This window comes from Dipodomys ordii, unplaced genomic scaffold (assembly GCF_000151885.1).
Source record: "Dipodomys ordii isolate 6190 unplaced genomic scaffold, Dord_2.0 Scaffold16, whole genome shotgun sequence".
Classification (NCBI taxonomy): Eukaryota; Metazoa; Chordata; class Mammalia; order Rodentia; family Heteromyidae; genus Dipodomys; species Dipodomys ordii.
Genome location: NW_012267232.1, coordinates 313,109 through 334,365, shown reverse-complemented (window position 1 = coordinate 334,365; position 21,257 = coordinate 313,109). Strand labels below are relative to the sequence as shown.

The 21,257-nt window shown below is 35.1% G+C and overlaps 1 protein-coding gene across 1 annotated transcript in view; it reads right to left on the bottom strand.

Annotated features, from left to right (window-relative positions):
- The window catches only part of Exoc5 (exocyst complex component 5), a 51,675-nt gene that overhangs the window by 9,457 nt on the left and 20,961 nt on the right, over window positions 1–21,257 (bottom strand). The window contains exons 5-12 of the mRNA XM_013012210.1: window positions 18,180–18,208; window positions 16,015–16,124; window positions 14,183–14,227; window positions 13,941–14,081; window positions 12,533–12,615; window positions 11,269–11,478; window positions 8,742–8,889; window positions 3,259–3,367 (exon numbers count right to left, since the gene is read on the bottom strand). Coding sequence (XP_012867664.1) covers window positions 3,259–3,367; window positions 8,742–8,889; window positions 11,269–11,478; window positions 12,533–12,615; window positions 13,941–14,081; window positions 14,183–14,227; window positions 16,015–16,124; window positions 18,180–18,208 — 875 coding nt within the window. The remainder of the gene's footprint in view (window positions 1–3,258; window positions 3,368–8,741; window positions 8,890–11,268; window positions 11,479–12,532; window positions 12,616–13,940; window positions 14,082–14,182; window positions 14,228–16,014; window positions 16,125–18,179; window positions 18,209–21,257) is intronic.

The window sequence follows — 21,257 nt, the reverse complement described above, 5'->3', positions numbered from 1 at the left end:
AGCCTAAAACCTAGAGTTATGTACAGAACTCATTTTAAAAATGGAAAATATATGTATTTTTCCACATTAGGCAAAATCAAATGGTAAGAAAATTAAAGGCTCTGACACAAACTTTGAAAAGAAAAATACACCTCATTAATCATTATTATTAAGATATGAAAATTTAAGGCAATATTGATGTTTTCAATTACCAAGTTATTAAAGTTTTTAAGGAACATTCAACAGTGTCCTGAAAAAGCAGTATATGTAAATAGGCTAACAGTAGTAAACATTGGTAGGGAAGAATCCTTTAAAAATAAGTTTATATCAAAAATGAAAAAAAATATTGTGTTTTAAAACACCTTATTTTAAAACCTATACATATATATATACATATTTATATTACATACTTTGATTTGGTTATTTCATGTCTCTGATTTTAGCCAGAGAAAATAAACCAAGATAGGGAATATTTAACCTAGTGTTAGCTGACCAGTACTTATTACTACTAAATTAAAATTTAGTAATTGAAATTATAATTTAGTAACTGTACCATTTCAAAAGGTTCAAAATCTAGAGTAACAAGGTATGGAAGCTATATGTGTTTGACAGAACTTCATAAAATCCTATTTTATTTCATGCCAGTCCTAGGGCTTGAACTTAGGGCCTGGGTACTATCCTTTTGCTCAAGGTTAGTTGAGCACTCTACCACTTGAGACACAGCTCCATTTCTGGCTTTTTGTAGTTAACTAGAAATAGGAGTCTCTTTTGCAGACTTTCCTACCCAGACTGGCTTCAAACTCTAATTCTCAGCTCTCAGCCACCTGAGTAGCTAGGATTACAGGTGTGAGCTACCAGCACCCAAAAATTTTGTGCAGTCTTAAAAATAGTATCAGTAAGTGCTAACTACCTATATGAAAAGTACTTATGAATGAGCAATCTTTCTGTTCTAAGTGGAAAATTTCATAAGCCCTTCTAAATAGAGAATATTGCCACTAAAATCCTTCATACGAAAAGTTCAAATTCAAATTATATTTTTAGTTCTCATCACATCTTTGCAGATTTAATTATCTCCAAATTAACACATTAATCATTTTCAAATGGCAATACTTGGAAGTCATCACAGGTCTTCTAATAATTAAGTTAAAAATATTTATCTTACTGGGCACCAATGGCTCACAAAGAACCATGGTTCAAATCCAGTCCTGGCAGGAAAGTCCATCAGACTCTTATCTCCAATTAACAAATCTATCTTGTTGCTTATAAGAGCAAAACTGAAAAATTGGGAAAGGATAAACCAGTTAAGCCAAAGGAACTGATTTATGCTAATTCTGGTTTACTGTTAGAATCTTTACAGAATGTTTTATACAGCCAATAAAGATATTTTAGGCATCTATGCATGCTCACATGCTAGAGTACAGCACTGAATGAAACAAATTAATATTCCTATCTAAAAGAGCTTACATAATGGTGTTTCTATCTAGACTACTTATTCTCAAGTCAGTTTATGATACCATTTCAATCAGTTCTCTCATGTGTCTCTGCAAAGGTCTTCTCTATTCTTTTTTAAAGCTCTTTGCCTGTGAATCCTGCACCATACCTCATTACTGTTCTCTCTCCCCTACTCAGTTTCATTTTTCACTGGATTTTCTAATAATTCATCTGACTTTTCTACAAAATGTAAAATGGGTAGAGGAGTAGGAAAGCAGTAATTTAAGGCAAGTGAAAATGAACTCTGGTGAGTGAAAGCAGATACTAACAAAATTTCATTGTGATGTTATAAAAAATGAATCTAATGATAAGATCATGAGTAACTAACTCCAAGTATACAGCTAAGGTGAAAGCAAAGCCTAAGAAGGGGAGATCTGGAAATCAGAAGACTGCAAAGCCAGCTTTGAGATGAGCTGAGAGAAAGGAAAGAAAAGAATGAAAGTTGAATTGGGATAATGTGGAGAAATGCAGCACAAGAAAAGGATGAATACATTTAAAAACAGATCAAATAATAATCTATTTGAAAGAGTGTTATTCTTTTCCTTAAAAAAGTAATCTTTAAATCAGGCCTAGAGGGACAAAGGACACATATTTTCTCTCATATTTGGAAGCTAGCACTAAATTGTAAGTATACAAGCAAAAACTTATAGGTTGTAACCAAGTGCACACAAATGTATTAACTCAGGTATGGTATTTGCAGGGGAGAATTCAAAGTCCTTACAAAAAGGAACTCACAGGCCAACAAAATAAATACCAGAAAATTGGCGCTTGAAAAGTAGAAGGGAGCTATCAATGAGAGAGCAGTAGATGAATGAAGGGGGGAGAATGCAGTCATAATATTCAGAGCACAGCCTATGAAGGAAATTGAAGGGAGATGTTAGATTGGGAGTTATGGGGGAAATGATGGAAGAGGTGATATTAATCATGATGCATTGCACTTATACACTGATTTGGTCAATAGTAACTCCTTTGTGCAACTACAAAATAACAGTTTAAATTAAATGAATTAAAAGTTTTAAAAAGTAAATAACTGGTGACTACATGAAATCAGTACCTCAGAAAGGCAACAATGGACAAAGGATAGTCATGAGCCAACAGTGTTTAAGCTAGGGTGGCGTTTATTAGAGATAAAAGTAGAAAAATGATATCTGCATTGATGAAAAAGAAAAATTAAGGGATCACCTGAGTTTGAAGTTTGAGTAACTAGTAAATTAAAAAGGTCCTTTTTATGGGGAAAAGAACATTTTGGAACAAGACAATGAATTTCTTTCACTTTTGGTACATTAAATTTGAGATAAGCATTGAACAAGTGGCACGGTCAAGTAGGCAACTAGTTTAATAGGACTGGAACTAAAGGAAGAAATCATTGTTATACTACTAACAATAACAGATAGACCAAGAAGATCAAAAGCAAAATAAAAATTGTAATGTAAGTATTCCTTTTCAGACTTACTTTTGAGTATTTTCCTTCCTAAACTTACATTGCTTAATTCCCTTCACTTATGTACCTTGATGTTTTATAATGGACAGAATTATGTTATATTTTGTCATGCACTGTAATAACTTATACTGTTTATTACTCTACTTTACTACATGTAAACAATATTATATAACCATGTATTTATTTGTATAGCTTTCAGCACCTGGCAAATCCTTATATTATAGAAGCCCAAAATTCATTCTACTAAATTTAACATATAGATGTAATTAGATACAAAAATTCTATGTTCAGTTTAACTAAGTAGTACCAAAGAACTTTCACAGAAAGTGTGATACAAATATACTTACCAGCAAGTCCTGTTTCCAAAGCATAATCAATATGTTCAATACACAAAAATTCCACAAGAATAGTAAAAATTCTAAAGGCATTCCTTGGTAAATCAGAAGGATCCGAAAGCTTTAAAAACAAAAATATACACAATATCACTCCTCCAATGTACCTTTTCTATTAATTAATTTAGTTCACAGTTATTATAAAGGTGAGTACAGAGGGATTACAATTACATGAGTCAAGCAATGAGTATATTTCCTTTCGTATAGTGTCTTCTGTCCCCTCACTCTCGCCTATGCATAAGTTGCATAGTTCACATTCATCAGTGTATAGTGAGCTCCACTGCTGCACCTTTTTCACCCTTTTTTCCCTTGAGTTCTGTACCCAGTGTACTACCTTTTAAACAAAGCAAACTTTTGCCAACTTAAAAAGTACTCAATTTTGTATAAAACATAGTATTTCAAGTATGAAAGTAACTTGTATTCCAACCCTCCCTTTCCATACATAATTACAATGGGTCATATTGATTTAAAACTCTTGTGTCTTAGAATAATGCTTTTAAGCTTAAATTATAATCCTTTAGTGGAATCAACTACATTTACAACAAACACATACACAACACCATGCATATATAAAACACATTATTCATTTTGAGTCATGACCAAAGGGGTTTGAGAGCTACTCACTAAACAAGGGAAATTCCAGTAAAACTCAGAACTTTTGAGTTCTTTTAACTGCTTCCTATGTTGTTTATATTTTATTTATGTATTGTGAAAATACCGTACAGAGAGGTTACAATTACATGGGCAAGATAATGAGTACATTTCTTACCAAGCATTGATGCCTCCTCCTTTGTTTCCCCTTCCCATCCTCCCCACCACGCCCAAAGCTGTAAAGTTTGTTTTTTCGACATAACGACTTATACATCTCATTGTTGCAATGGGTCCACCTGTATCCCTATTTAAATGATTTGTTTTTTTCCCTTCCCCTCCACAAATTATACCAACATCAAATACAGTGAAAGCAGGGGTTATACCGTGGGGGAGGGACATACAAAGCAACAAAGAAATTATCTTATAAATATGTTAGAGACAATCGCATGAAAGAAAAAAACATTTGAATACTTATCTAGGGGTTCCTATGTTGTTTCTATAAATTGATTTCTGCCTTTGTCAAGCTTATTTGTAGTCTCCATTTATGCAATCTTTCAGGATAATACTTATTAGAGGTGAAGGATCCCTTTTCCAGAAGGCTTAAGACTAGATTTATTTGAATTTTGGATTTTTTTCAGATTTTGGAATATTTGCATGCATATACATAATGAAATATCTTGGGGATGGAACTCAAATCCAAATATAAAGTTCAGTTATTTTTCATACCTAATATACTACCTAATACACACAGCCTAAAAATGGCCCCATAAAATTTTCTCAGTGTGCCTGCATTTTGACTGCAATATATCCTACAAAGGCAAATATGTAATTTTCTACTGTGGAATCTTTATTAGTCATTAAAAGATTTTAGATTTTTGAACATGAAAGATTCTGGATTTTAAAATTAGGCATGCTCAACCTTAACGTAATAATATAATCCTTATGAAGTATAATATAATCCCTATGTATGAAGTCAGAAGTTTATGAGAATTCATAACCTTCTTACAATCACCATTGATTATAAATACTGATTTTGTTGTACACTTCATAACTACTCAACCTATATTCCTCACTAGTCTCTCTACCCAATTTTCCTCTTCAATTGATTCAACAAGTGTCCTTATCTTCATTCTAAACCATAAAGACTAAATTTAGCTTCTTACTCTCCTGTTCACATTTAAAAAGTCTATGCATAATATAGTTAAGGCAAACAGAAAATTGACAGATACAGAAGAGTCAATGAGCACAGTCAATGACACCTGACATTTACAGAATACATAATCCAACAACAACATAACATATATTCTTCTCAAGTTTGTGAAACTACTCATGTGGACCATATTCCAGGCCATAAAACACCTCAATAAATTTCTTAAAGATTCACAGCACGTAAAGTATATCCTCTGGAATGAAATCAAACACAAACCTATCTCCAAATACATGACAATAAAACATACTTCTAAATCAGTTTAGGGTCTAAAGAAAGCAAATAGAAATTTGCAAGCAGGGACTGGGAAGGTGGCTCAGTTGTAGAGCGCTTGCCTTGCAAGCCTGAGGCCCTGGGTTCGATTCCTCAGCACTATATAAGCAAAAAGAAAAAAGCCGGAAGTGATGCTGTGGCTCAAGTGGTAGAGCGCTAGCCTTGAGCTGAAGAGCTGAGGGACAGCGCCCAGGCCCAGAGTTCAGGCCCTACAATCGGACCCCCCCCCAAAAAAAAGTTAAAAAAAAAAAGAAATTTGCAAGTATTTTCAACTGAATAAAATAAAAACACAATACCAAAACTTCTTTGATGTTGCTAGTCTTTTAAGTGTGAAATTTATTACTAAATACACTGGTAAAGAAGGTCTCCAATCAGGTAACAATGCTCGATAGGAAATGAACTCAATACCTTACTCACATAACTGTAACCCCTCTGTACAGTATTTTTACAATAAAAAACATATAAAAAAAGGAGAAATGAAAAAAAAAAGGTCTCCAATAAATGATCTCAGCTTCTACCTCAAAATATAGAAAAAGAAAAGGCAAATGACACCTAACATGAAGAAAATAGAGAAGAAACCAAAGAAATATGAAATAGAAAAAAAGACAAGCTAATGGCTCTTGGGGAAAACTAAACTAAAATGAGAGTGGTGACATGAGCACCACTTCTACAAATACAAAAAGACTAACAAAATGTCATGAATAATTTTATTCAATGAATGCAACATCTACATAAAATATGTCTTTGAAAGGCAGAAACTACCAAAGCTAACTTAAACTAGATTATCTGAATAGCCCTGTGTATAGCTGAGAAGCTGAATCTGAGGTTAAAATATTCTTACAAAGAAAAGTGTAGGGGCTGAGGCATGACTCAAGTGGTAGAGCCTATGAATAGCATGCATAAACTCAAATCTCTCTGTCTCTCTCTCTCTCTGTCTCTGTCTCTCTCTCTCTCTCTCTCTCACACACACACACACAGATAAACAGAAGAGAGGGAGGGGCATCTACAGGTTTATTAGTGAATTATACCAGTATCAAAAGGTTAAAACCTAAAAGTCTATCAATTTAACACAAACTTTTGGGGAAAACTGAAGAAATATTCCCAACACATTTCATGAGACCAAGCTTTAATGATACCCAATCAAAACAAAGACATTAAAGGAAGGTAGGCCATTATTCTTCATGAACACCAATGTAAAATGCTTCATTTTTACCCCCAAATATATATGTAAGATAACAGGGTAAAAGTCAGTTGATGACCAACTTGGATTTATTGAAGAATGCAAAACATTTTTTAAAATCAACTAATGTAATTCACAACATTAATAGAAAGTATCTGACAAAATCCAGCTTACAGACAGTTAAATTAACTAGAATAAGAAGAATTTCCTCACTGTGGAAGAATATTTAAGAAAAACCTGTAGTTAGCATACTTCGTGGTAAAAGACTGATCGCTTTACTCTAAACATTTGAAATAATGGAAAGTATTTATTCTCCCCACATTTATTCAATATCATATGGAAGTCTGGGAAGGGCAATTAAGGCAGAAGAACAAAATTATTTGTACTAGAGAGGAATTAAGGGAAATTCTCTTCAGGGAGACAACACAATAGTCTATATAGAAAATCTGCTGGAATCTATTTAAAAAGTTATTAAAATAAAGAAGTTTAATTAGGTTACTGGGTACTTAAGATAAACAAAAATCACCTGCATTTCTATATATAAACTAAACTATAAATTTAAATGCATTTTTATTTTAACACCAGATAAAACTATAGATTCATTTTCATTCCAATCAAAACTTCACCTTTTTCCCAGAAACTGAGTTATGAGAATTATGAGAGGATTTATATTACCTGATTCAAGATCTACTCTAAAGTTGTAACTAAGACAGCATGATATTGGTATAAAGACAAATGGAAATAGAAACAAACCAGAATAAGTGACTGGGCTTTTATTTTTGTTTGATGTGTGTGCGTGTTTTGTTTGATATATGCACGTGCATGCACACACGCCAGTCTTAAGGCATGAGCTCAGGGCCTCCCTGAAGTGTTTTTCACAAGGCTAGCGCTCTACCATTTGAGCCTTAGCTTTACTTTCAACTTTTTGGTGATGAATTGGAGGTAAAAGAAGCAATATCTTGTGTTCTATCACATCAGTAGGTTGACTTCAGATAATAGTAGACTGAGTATTTTTTTAAAAGAATGGATTTTGAAAGGTTTTACCACACAAAAAAAGTTTGAAAAGTTATATATCCTTAGGGTGATTTGAATATTATTCAATATGCATATTTATTAAAATATCATATCATACCTACTAAATATCCTTTGCATAGAAATTATTTAATTTAAAGAAGGGAACCAGGTGCTGCTGGCTCACCTTAATCGTAGCTACTCAGGAGGCTGAGATCTGAGGACTGTGGTTCAAGCCAACCTGGTCAGAAAGTCAGTGAGACCCTTATCTCTCATAAACTATTCTATCACTTTGAGCCACAGCTCCACTTCTGGTTTTCAGGTGGGTAATTGGAGATAAGAGTCTCATGGACTTTCCTGCCCAAGCTGGCTTTGAACTGTGATCCTCACATCTCATCCTCCTGAGTAGCTGGATTACAGGTGTGAGCCACCAGCACCTGGCAATGTTGATTTTTTAGACAACTTGCTATCAGGAATATAGAATTGCTTCTATTTTTTGTAAATTGATTTATATCTTAAAAATTTGTATGTTAGTTTTAACAGTCTTTTTGTTGCAATTATTCAGTTTTACTAAACTATTCAGAAAAAGCAGAAAGTGGTGCTGTGACTCAAGTGATAGAGTGCTAGCTTTGAGCAAAAGAAACTCAGGGACAGTGCCCAGGCCCAAAGTACAAGCCCCAGGACTGAGGGGGAATAAGAGAGTGGGGTGAGGGTCAGGGAGGAAAATGGCTCATATAGTACCAGTGCTTGTCTAGCAAGCATTAGGCTGAATTCAATTACCACGACTGCAAAAAATACATTTTTTTAAAATTGCTGTTGCTGCTGGTAATGGGACTTGAATTCAGGACTTGGGTGCTGTCCCTGAGCTCTTTTTGCTCAAGGCTAGTACTCTACCTACTTTAAGCCACAGTGCTACTTCTGGTTTTCTGCTGGTTTATTGTTTATTAATTAAGAATCTCATGGACATTCCTGCCTAGGCTAGCTTTGAACTGCAATTCTCAGAGCTCAGCCTCCCGAGTAGCCAGGATTACAGGCATGAGCCACTAGCACCTGGCAAAATACCCACATTTTAAAAATTACAAACAAAATCATTCTGTAAACAAAATAAAACCTAAAATACACAAGAACTGGTAGACAAAACACAATAAAATACAATAAATGTACAATCTTTCTTACCCTATGACATCTTTCAAAGGCTTGTTTGGTTTCTTGTAAAAGATTAACCACCACTTCTTGAGACAAGAAAGTTTCTCCATGGGTATCAATACTTGGCCCCAGTGGTAAATTGGTACGTTGTCTAATTCTCTCTTTCAAATCTTGAATACTGTATACCATTGTAGCCAAATTAAAAAAAAAAGATTTTACTACATATACACAAATTTCAGCTTGATGTATTTAGTGTACAATAACAGAAAAAGGACCAATAACCAAGAGCCCTAAATCAAATTACTATAATTTTGTGGAGATTTTCAGTTGAAAAAAATGAGTATATTCATGAGTTATGATCCTTATGAGTATATATTCAGAGTTATTTGGTCCTTAAAGTTTTAAATTTTTAACTCAGTGAAGAATAATTGTTTTCTTCAGGAAGTGATTTATTTCAGTAAGTTTGTAGTACAAATAACTAAACAGTCATATTTAAAAATAAAACTTCAGCCAGGAGCCAGTGGCTCCTATTTGTAAACCTAGCTACTGAGGAGGCTGAGATCTAAAGATTTTAGTTCTAAGCCAGCCCAGGCAAGATAGCTCTTAAGACTTATCTCTAACAACCAAAAGCCTGGAAGTAGACCTGTGGCTCAAGGGGTAGAATGCTATCCTTGATCAAAAAAGTGCTAAGATATATTTAGTCATTTGAAAGCATTATACATCTCTTCATTGTATTACCAGATGTAGTCAACATAACTCAGCTTTCCTAAGTATCAGAGAGGTGAAACATGTGGAGTATCTTTTTTTGGAGGGGGGTGGGGGGCGGGGGGCGGTACCAGCCCTGGAGCTTGAAGTGAGGGCTTGGGTGCTGTCCCTGAGCTTTTTTCTCAAAGCTAGTACTCTACCACCAGAGCCACAGCTCCACTTTTGGCTTTTTTGGTAACTAATTGGAGATAAGAATCTCATAGACTTTCTTGCGGTTTCAAACCATGATCCTCAGATCTCAGCCTCCTGAAAAGCTAGGATTACAGGAATGAGCCACCAGGGGCCATATGTGGGGCATCTTTAAGTAAAACTTTTTTTTGCTCCTAGAATACAGTTTTGGGGTGTTTTTTTTAAGGCTTATAACTTAAGGTTTTTAGTTTCAGTTTTTTTTCTTCTATCTTTCAGATTTTCTCCTTATTGTGAAAATACTGTACAGAGGGTACAATTACATGGGCAAGATAATGAGTACATTTCTTATCAAGCATTATAGCCTTCTCCTTTGTTTCCCCTTCCCATCCCCGCCCCCCCCCCGCCTCCTCACCAAAGTTGTAAAGTTAGTTTTCCACATAAGGACTGGTACATCTCATTGTTGCAATGGGTCCACCTGTATCCCTATTTAAACAATTTGTTTTTCCCCTTCCCCTCCACAAATTATACAGTGAAAGCAGGGGTTATACCATGGGAGAGGGACATACAAAGCAACAAAGAAATCATCTTATAAATGTGTTAGAAACAATCACATGAAAGAAAAAAAAACATTTGAATACATATCTTAGGGGTTCATTTCCCTAACATCAACTTATCTGACCTTTTCTGCTTGACTCAGACATATACTAGATATTGCAAATAAGGAAAACCATGGGACCTAAGTTTCTTTGGGCCTGGCTTACTTCACTTAATATAATTTTTTCCGAGTCTTTCTATTTCCTAACAAATGGAGCAATGTCATTCTTTCTGATGGAGGCATAGAATTCCATTCAGATTTTCTCTTATACCTAATTATAACCTTTCTCTAATCATTTAATATACAAAACTGTAGAACAAAATTATTTGACTGCATAGTGTGTGAATTCTGGACACAAAATTATATGACACTACAGAAATCATGATACCTCCTAGAATCATCTAGGTCCCAGGTAGTGAAGACCTGGAACTGAGATGTCATCAGCTCTAAATTGTCAAATGTTTATTCTTCTTTTTGTCATATCTGTGTAACAACAAAAACTGATTCTTAGTCAATAACCCAAAAGAATTTACTCTGTCTGAAATGAAAAAGAAATAAGTTCTTTATATTACTGTCACTGTGCTTATTAATTTTTTCATTAACAAATGTTTTATATTTTAATCATGCTATATCATTTCAGCATGTAGTTCAAGATCAAGAGTTGGTCAATAATTAACAACACTGGTTAAAAGAATTTTTTTTTTTTTTGGTCAGTCGTAGGGCTTGAACTCTGGGCTTGGGCGCTGTCCCTGTGCTCTTCAGCTCAAGGCAAGTGCTCTACCCCTAGAGCCACAGCACCACTTCCAGTTTTCTAGTGGTTTTTATTGGAGATTAAGAGTCTCACGGACTTTCCTGCCCAGGCTGGCTTTGAACTGCGATCCTCAGATCTTAGCCTCCTGAGTAGCTAGGATTGCAGGTATGAGCCACCGGCGCCCAGCAAAAGAATTCTTCACAAAAAATCTTGACAGTCAATATTTGATGTTTATCTAATCAATATGTGATAACTTTGCCCAAATTCACCATTTTTTCATGCATTTACTTTTAACCATAATATATAAGAAAACTCACCCTCCTGTGCCAATGGCTCTCTTTTGGTGGTTTTTTGAATCGTAATAACGCTGTAGGATCATAGCACTTCTGCTTTTCAAATAACCAGTCTCCACCTCAATATAGTTCTCCAAATAGGAAATGAAAATGGATTTGATAAGCTTAGACAAGAAAGTCTGTTTATCAGTACCTAAGTTAAACTCCATCAACTTGCTGGAAAGATTGGTGGTTCTTTTCATAGAAAAGGAGGAAAAAAAGATTGATGTATGTTTTAGGTACAGTAGTAATACTAAGGAATATATATTTTTATAATGTGACTTTACTGACATATTAAGCTACTATTTTTAAAACCTTGGCAGACAGAATTTAGGATTTAGAAAGCAGCCCTATAGAGTTATATACAAAGTAGAATGGAATACTACAAACAATACTAATGGTTTTAAGAACTGTCCAACTCCTGTGGGTGATCTCTAAGAATTTGTGAGACAATGATCCAGGCTAGAAATGGAGACAGCGGCAGAATGGTCTCAAATACTTTCTTATACCATTCATCACAAAGAATCCAAACAGCACTGAGAGGTCTGCTCTCACTGTGCACCCTGTTTGTCTTTCTCCATGTGGACTCTCCTCTTATTTACTTCCCATTGTTGAAGACAATGTTGTTGCTGTTACCGAAATGAAACTTCTCCCCAAATGCAGAGATTGAAGGATAAGTAACTGTTTGAAAATGTCAAATAAAAAGTGCTCCACATGAAGCTTCTGAGATAATATCTCTGAGGGTAATCCTGTCATTTACAAAAGAAAAAGACAAACTCACACAGGACTTAACATTTGTTAAGAATGTTATTTCTTTCTAGTTTTAACTGCAAATAAATCTAATTATACTAACAATACAAAAAAGTAAACTAGCTCACAATTAAAATTACAAAAAAAATCCTTGAATCAGATTAAACAAGGATCTTCCCTTCTTAGTACAATCAATTGAAATACTCAAATCCTAAAAGTAATGTACTAAGAATGTTATACTTGCCCAATTCTAAACCAAAAATTCCTAAAAGGCATATTGCTATGTTAAAAGCTATTAATTCAAAATACCTCTTACCTTTTACCATTTTTTTATTGTCAAGGTGATGTACCAAGGAGTTACAGTTATATAATAAATATATTTCTTGTCAAACTTATTACCCCTTTCCTCATTTTTCTCCCACTTTCCCTCCCCCTCCATTTACTTTAAAAAAGGAAATTGAGATTATTATTCTTATTATTCTTGTAATTAAAAATATACCTTGTATATAGATCATAGAGATTTTTCAGATACTGCTCTGCATCCGACTTCCTACATTCTTCTAACTGATCTTTTACGAAACTCTAAAAAATGAAAGAACATCCTGTTAATTATATTTAACATATATATTATACATTCTTTTTTTTTTTTTTTTTGGTCGGTCATGGGGCTTGAACTCCGCCTGAGTGCCGTCCCTCAGCTCTTCAGCTCAAGGCTAGCACTACACCACTTGAGCTACAACGTCATTTCTGGTTTTCTGGTGGTTTATTGGAGATAAGAATTTCACAGACTTTCCTGCCCGGGCTGGCTTTGAACGGCAATCTTCAGATCTCAGCCTCCTGTGTAGCTAGGATTACAGTCGTAAGCCACCGGTGCCCGGTTTCATATATATTATACATTCTTAATACATATATTACATTTTTTTCCTTGAAAATTACCACAGTTTTAGGGTATTCTATAATATAGTATTCCTTAGTCAGTAAACATGGGAGGTGCTATTTATTACATTCTCATTCTAAAGAATTGTTTGAAAAACAAACACTGAATGTGGCTTAATCTACTGGTAGTAGAATTTAGGAAATGCCTGAACACACTGTACTACAGAAGTAAAGGTTAAAAGCGAAATTACTGTTCTCCCTTTACTGGGTAATACTATACCAAAAAATTATACAGATCATATTTGTTCTTTGTTTTTTCTTTTTGGTGGTAGTCCAGGGGCTTGGACTCAAGATTTGGGCACTGTCCTTAAGTTTTGTGCTCAAGGCTAGCACTGTACCACTTAACGCCACTCTACCACTTTGAGCTAGCTTTTAGGCAGTTAACTGAAGATAAGAGTATCTCAGCCTTTCTTCCCTGGACTGGCTTTGAACACCAATGCCCAGCATGTTTGCATTTCTTGTTCATTTTCACAAATATCAGTCTGAGGTCAAAGTGAGAACCAAAGCAAAATAGAATATCTGAAGCTACCTTACCACAGCCCATCACTATTATGAAAACATATTTCAAGCATATGCTCTAATGACAGAGTGATTAACATCTTCCCCTTAGTGAAAAACAAACCAGCTTTCAAAAATTATGATAATGCTGGAGCACGAGTGGCTTATACCTATAATCCTAGCTACTTAAGAGGCTGAGATCTGAGGGATCATCATTTGAAGCCAGTTTCAGGCAGGAAAGTCCCTGAGATTCTTATCACCAGTAAACTACTTTGAAAGCCAGAAGTGGATCTGAGACTCAAATAGTAGTGCTAGCCTTGAGCAAAAGAAGCTCAGGAATAGCTGCATGTAGACCTTGAGTTCTAAGGTCATTATGTAAGTAAGCTAAAATCTGAAGAAAAAAAAAAATCAGATAGAACAAGACATCACAAACTGCCTTAAAACTGATTTAACTTGTCACTGTTTAAAATTACCTGTAGTTTAATTTCAAATACATTCTGAATAAGTTTAGCGAGTACTGTTTCTGGATTACTGAAGATATCTCCAACTTGCTTATTCACACGTTGACAAAGTATTGCTGCATCTTCAAATATATCATTTCTCAAATAAGCACCCTAAATAGCAGAGTAAATATACATAGTGGATACATAAATTTTATATTAGCTTCAAAATAGAAATTAGCGTCAAATTCAAAAAAAATAGATTGTCAAGTTACCTCCTGGCACTGCTTTATATAAACATCAACACAATGGGAATAGCCCTACAAAGAAGAAACACATTTTTATTGTTCTTGCAAATAAACAACCTCAGGAAAAGTGTTGTATGTAATAAAACTATGTCATTTTTCTAGTGAATGGCCAATAGTCATTGAAATTAATAAAATTAATCATCAATAACCAGTACGTTAACATGAGTGTCTTTTCCTTCTTTTTATGATGAAATTCCCTGACTGCTTTATATCCTTGTTGGAGTTTAGATGAAAGAAGAAAGTTGAAGTATGACTGTGCTCTCTACAGTGGATTCTGTCTTAGGATCAATCACCTAGAAAACTCTTTCACTCCAATACACACATACAAAAACACACAGACACACACAGAAGAGAAGTGAGAAGGATTGACGTATTTCCTTTCCTTTCTATGAATTTAGACAGATCTTTGTTTAACTGGCAGTCTGGAAATTTATTATATATGTATATATATATAAGCAATATTTGGGTTTGAACTCAGACACATTTACTCTATACTGAATCTATTTCAATAAATGTGTCTAAAACAGAGCTATACATTAAGATCAATAAAGTTAGATCTTTGGTTATCAATAAATCATACATTAAAAATGAGTGAGCTTGGGGGCTAGGAAGGTGGCTCAGTAGTAGAGTGCTTGCCTTGCATGCATGAGGCTCTGGGTTCAATTCCTCAGTACCACATAAGCAGAAAAAGCTGTAAATGGTGCTATGGCTCAATGGCACTAAGCTTGCTGGGTGCTGGTGGTTCACCCCTATAATCCTAGCTCCTCAGGAGGCTTAGATCTGAGAACTGTGGTTCAAAGCCAGGCAAGAATTAAGTCCATGAGACTTTTATATCCAATGAACTACTGAGAAAAAAGAAGTAGTGCTATGGCTCAAGTGGTAGAGTGCTAGTCTTGAGCACAGAAAGACTCAGGGACAGTGCCCAAGTCCTGAGTTCAAGCCCAGCACCAGCAACCGCGACCTCCCCCCACCCCCCAAAAAGTCCGTCAATATAAAGTAAATCACTGTCTCAAAAACCATTGCCAATACTCATTCACATTATCAAATAAAAAGTCCAATAAACAGTTTCCATTTTCCTAATCTGATATAAATATGAAGAAACAGACTGAAGGAGGAATTATTTCTTTTTCAATACCAGCATTTGAACTCAATGCCTTGAGCTAACTTTGATAGGGTGGGATTTTACTATGTGAAACACACTTCTAATCCAGAATTTTACTGGTTATCAGGGAGATGGAATCTCATAGACTTTTCTGCTTAGGCTAGCTTTGAACCATGATCCTCAGATCTCAGCTCTGAGCTAGGATTACCAGTGTGAGTCATTGGCACTGAAATGGAAGAACTATTTATTTAAGCATCTTCTTCACAGAATATACTACCACAACAGATCTCCAATTCAAATTCTAGAAAGACAATTCCATAATACAACATCTCTCTGAGATCTCCTTTATTTCTTCTATTAGTCACATTCATCTACTATTAGGTTCCTATATTCTACTAGGTATTTTATAGTGAAGTTTTCTTCTTTTGACTTATTTGACATGTTGAGAAAAATACATTAAAAAGTAAGAGAATGACAATTTTGTCAAACTATATCAAATATTAAATATATAAATATTAAAATCCTTACTAATTAAATACCTAACATTTAACATGAGATATATAAAATGTACATAAAAATAACTATAAGTTAAACTTATTACTGTTATATAAGAGGGAAAATCAAATACAATATATAAAACTTACAAAATCTCTACAACCTTGAAGAGAGTCTTCCATTTTAAATTTGTAACCATTACCTTAAAATGAAGTAAAACTGCAGCTACTTCCCTCATTCTGGAGATTTCACCTCTTCTTTGCGCACTTGTAAACTCCTGAATCAGTTGGCATTCTAAATCATGATATTTGCCTAAAAAAAAAAAAGAAAGCCACTCTGTTATCCAAGGATATTTTTATCAATGCGGGGGGGGGGAGGGGAGGCACAAATGGAGTGATGAAGGATGAGAAAATGCAGTCATTATATTCAATGAACATTATATAAAAAACTGAGTTTTGTAACTTGAGGGTAAGGATGGGGAGGAAGAAGAATGGGGGAGAACAGTGGAAATGTCACAGTGATCAAGATTCATCATACTTATTACCTGATTTATGACACTGTAACCTCTGCACAATTACTGAATAATATTTTTCAAAAGTATACAAGTTATATATATATATATGCATCTAAGCTATTTATAAATATGACTACTATGGATATTCCTTCTTTTGAAACAATTACAAACACAGTGGGATTATAAACAGTGGACCTAGCTCCTAAAACACTGAAATATATAAATCTGTATTTTCAAAACACAACCACTAGAGGGAGGGAGGTAAAGAGAAGAATAAAATCCCCAGATGGCAGTTCTCACAGCAAAAAACTTAAAACATCCTGAGTCTTAAACCAAAAGCTACAGAAAAACTGAAGAGGACTAAAAACTTCAGTTTACTATAGCTCAGATGTCTCTACCATAAGCAATGATGGACTTAACAACAACAAATTTCTTAAGATGATATATGATACTTGATTCACTATATTCCTTAGAATGTTATGGTTCTCAATGAATACCTAAGTCCAGCCTACCCACGTCACCTTTATTCTTAAGACTTTTGAAAATACAGGTGGTTTTTTGACCTTCTGTTAAAATGGTCCACTAAACAGTGAGCCAAATTACCAATCAGTGATTTGGGAATTTACAAATACAATGATCTTCCAGAAACTCAGATGATTTAGTCTAAAATATACCAAAGATAGGAAAGAATCAAGCATGTAAGTATGTAAATAGATATTAAATATTATAATATCTTAACATTAAAACGAATCTTTTTCAGACATATATATATATGAATACAATTTCTCAAATTATATTAAGAACACAAGCTGGGTGCTGATGGCTCTATGCCTGTGATCTCAGCTACGCAGGAGGCTGAGATCTGAGGATCTCTGTTCAAAGCCAGCCTGGGCTGGAAACTCTGAGACTCATCAAAAACTACTCAAAAAAGCCAGAAGTGGTACTGTAACTCAAGTGGTAGAGAGCTCACCTTGAGCAAAAAGAAGCTCAGGGACAGAGCTCAGGCCCAGAGTTCAAGCCCCAGGACCAGCAAAAAATTAAGCTAGGGATGTGCACGTACGTGCGTGCGTGCGTGCGTGCGTGCGTGAAAGAAAGAAAGAAAGAAAGAAAGAAAGAAAGAAAGAAAGAAAGAAAGAAAGAAAGAAAGAAAGAAAGAAAGAAAGAAAAGAAAGAAAGAAAGAGAATGAATCAAAACATACTCTAGAAGAATGCCCAGACTAAACTGTATCCAGAAAAGAGAAATCAAATTCAAAGATGGTATGAGGAAGATAACATTTTTCATATTTTCTTTCCTTTGCTATTTACTTTTTCCCTTTGGTGTAGTTTTTGTTTACTTAAAAAACCAGATAAATAGCTGGATGCTGGTGGTTCACACCTGTAATTGAAGCTAATTAGAGGAAGTTAAGATCTTAGGATCGATGTTAGAAGCCAGCCCAAGTAGGAAAGTCTATGAGACTCTTATCTCCAATTAACCACCAAAAAGCTGGAAGCACAGCTGTAGCTAAAGCGGTAAAGCACTAACTTTGATTACAAGAGTTGAGGGACAGGGCTGAGAAGGTGGCTCAGTGGTAGAGTGCTTGCCTTGCATGCAACAAGGCCCTGGGTTCAATTCCTCAGCACCACATAAGCAGGAAAAAAAAAAAAGCCAGACGTGGTGCTATGGCTCAAGTAGTAGCGTGCTAGCCTTGAGCTGAAGAGCTGAGGGACAGCGCCCAGGCCCAGAGTTCAGGCCCCATGACTGGAACAAAAAAAAGAAGAAAAAAAAAAGAGTTGAGGGACAGTGCCTAGCCCCTGAGTTCAAGCCCCAGGACTGGCACAACATTTTTAAGCCTAAATAAATACATTCTACTTACTTGCAATTTTGGATTTCACTTCTGAAAATCTGGAAGATAAAAAAACAGTAGTTTTTTTTTTTACAATGAACATACCAGGATACTAATATAAGACATAAAAGGTTCACACGTAAATGGGAGCATTTCTATATTACCTCTGATAATAACCTCTACAATATTTCAGACATGTTTCTGTAAATTTAATACTACTACTAAATTAAAAGGTTAATATATTTAAAAAAAAAGAGGCAAAGCCAGAGAAAAGGGTATTGATATAAGGTAAATTAACTAAATTTAGTTAATTCAGATAGGGTATATGTTTCTCACTGAGGAAATCATTGGGTAATCATTCACTTGTTAATAAGGAAAGATGTCTGCAGGAAGCTCTAAGAACATAGCCAGACCAGGACTAGATTACTATTCTTGCTTATTTAAAACTCACTTATTATGAATAATAATATTCTTACCCATCAAGCTTTTTACAAATAAAGTTTAAATTATCTTTAAAAAAAAAAAAGCAGAGTGCAGTGGTTTATGCCTGTAATCCTAGTTACTTGGGATTGAGATCAAGTAGGGAGGACTGTGGTTAAAGACCAGCCCAGGCTAGTGAAATGGAGTTCACAAGGCTGCACTTCAACCATAAGTTGGGCACAGTAGTACATGCCTGTCATCCCAGCCACAAAGGAGACTAAGATGGGAAGGACTGCAGTTTAAGGCCTGCCCAGGCAAAAAATAAATAAAAATAAAAATAAATTAAAGATACCCAATCTTGGTTAAAAAAAAAAAAGGTATGGTGGCACAAGCATGTCATCTCAACTACAGCAGTTAAGTGTAAATAGGAAGATCATAGCTTAGGCTAGCTCAAGCAAAAAGCAAGCCCCAATATCAAAACTAACCACAGGACTGGAGGCATGGATCAAGTACAAAGTCCTGGGTTCAAACATTAGTACCATCAAAAAAGGAGAGACAGACAGAGCAAGAGCAAGAACAAGAGCATGAGAACAGTGAAGAAAGGGGGAAAAAAGAAAAGAATGAATAACAGTAAGATATGATATAGTAATGGCAAATGATAAAAATTAAAAATCAATGATTAATGACAAAAACTACAAATAGTTTTAAACTTAGAAAATGAAAGAGACTATACAGAGTACATCAACGTGCCTACATGAGCAATCATTCCATTTTTTACAAATTCAGACAAGAATAGACATATACAGTACAGTGAATTTTTGATTGAGGTTTTTTGTTGTTGTTGTTTTGTTTTGGGTCCGGTCATGGGACCTGAACTCTGGGCCTGGGCGCTGTCCCTCAGATCTTCCGCTCAAGGCTAGCGCTCTACCACTTGAGCCACAGCATCACTTCCGGCTTTTTTCTTTTTGCTTATATGGTGCTGAGGAATCGAACCCAGGGCCTCAGGCATGCAAGGCAAGCGCTCTACCACTGAGCCACCTTCCCAGCCCCCAGCAGTGAATTTTTACTAATTCAAAAACTAAAATATCACAGACTAATATATTTTCAAGTCCCAAATATTGAGGAAAGTGTCATTGAGAGAGCCTACAATCTATCCTTTGAAGACAGAAAAGTAGCTGGAAAAAGAAATGTTAAAGGCAAGTGAAAAAAGAAATCCAAATTTAAGAGTTACACAAGAATGATATATCAAAGTCATAATAGAGGACACAGTAGTACATTCCTTTAATCCCAGCTACTTGAAAGATAGAAGTAAGACTGAGGGTGAAGGCTAGTCAGGACAAAAGCATGTGACCCTACCTGAAAAATAAACTAAAAGAAGAAGAAGAAAGAACATCAGCATAGCTCAAGTAGTAGAATGCTTGTCTATCAAGCATGAGACTCAATCCCCACCATTGTTAAAATAAAAGAGAGGGAAAAGGGACAGAGGAAAACAAAGGAAAAGAAAGGAAAAGTAAGATGGGGAGTGGAGGGGTCAATCATAGCAAATCTCAGAATTCATGAGGCCAAAATGATCTGAGTGGAAAAAAAAATTAGATCTGATTAGGACAAATATTCAACATCAAGGCTTAGTAGAGAGGCTAAAACTAAGAGAAGGGTAGGGGTATGGCTCAGTGGTAGAACTCAACAAACAAAACTGTATGAACCTAAGGGATGGAGAAGGTAAATATACACCACTGTGTTTTGGAAAATAGAAGAATTGGAGATGTAGTCAACTATTATTAGCATGCACCTATTTTGAGGTAGATACATTATATCCTTTTAAGTAGTCAACAGAGCAGTTTTACTCTGTAAATTGTTACTCCTTATGATGATACAGGATTAACAGTTAAAATAATACTTTTGGCAGGGAAAAGGGATATTCACTTTATGTTTTAAAGTTAATGTTAGGAGTTAATGTTCATCTTTAAACATAACAATACAGTCATACTGTTTGTAACTGAAACCTTTTAACAGAACATCTGTTGTACAAAAAGTTGGCTTTCATCAGGCATTGGTGGCTTGCCCTTGCAATCCTAGCTACTCAGGAGGCTGAGATTTGAAGATCACAAGAAAATCCATGAGACTTTTATCTCTAATTAACTACCAAAAAAGCCAGAAGTGGTCCTGTGGTAGAGTGCTTGACTTGAGCAAAAAACTCAAAAACAAACCCACAGTCCCTGCATTCAGGATTCAGGACAGGCATGAAAAAAAAAAATCATATCTTTCTTTCAGATATTCACACAAACTACCTCTACCAGCAACACTTTATTACAGAGTATAACATTCTGTTGACTAAAGGAATTTATGAAAAAATTTCCTTTTCAGTGGATAGTTTATATTAGGGTGAAATTTAATAGCAATGGCCCTGAGACCTTGCATTTAATCTGAAGTCTCCAGGAAATGTACAGATAAAATCTAAAGTATCATAAAATTATATACAATAATCTGGTATAATTTTTAAAGAAATTGTTGGGTTGGGAAGGTGGCTCAGTGGTAGAGCAATTGCCTTGAATGCATGAGGCCCTGGGTTCTATTCCTCAGCACCACATGAGCAAAAAGAAAAAAGCCAGAAGTGGCACTGTGGCTCAAGTGGTAGAGCACTAGCCTTGAGCTGAAGAGCTGAGGGACAGCACCCAGGCCCAGAGTTCA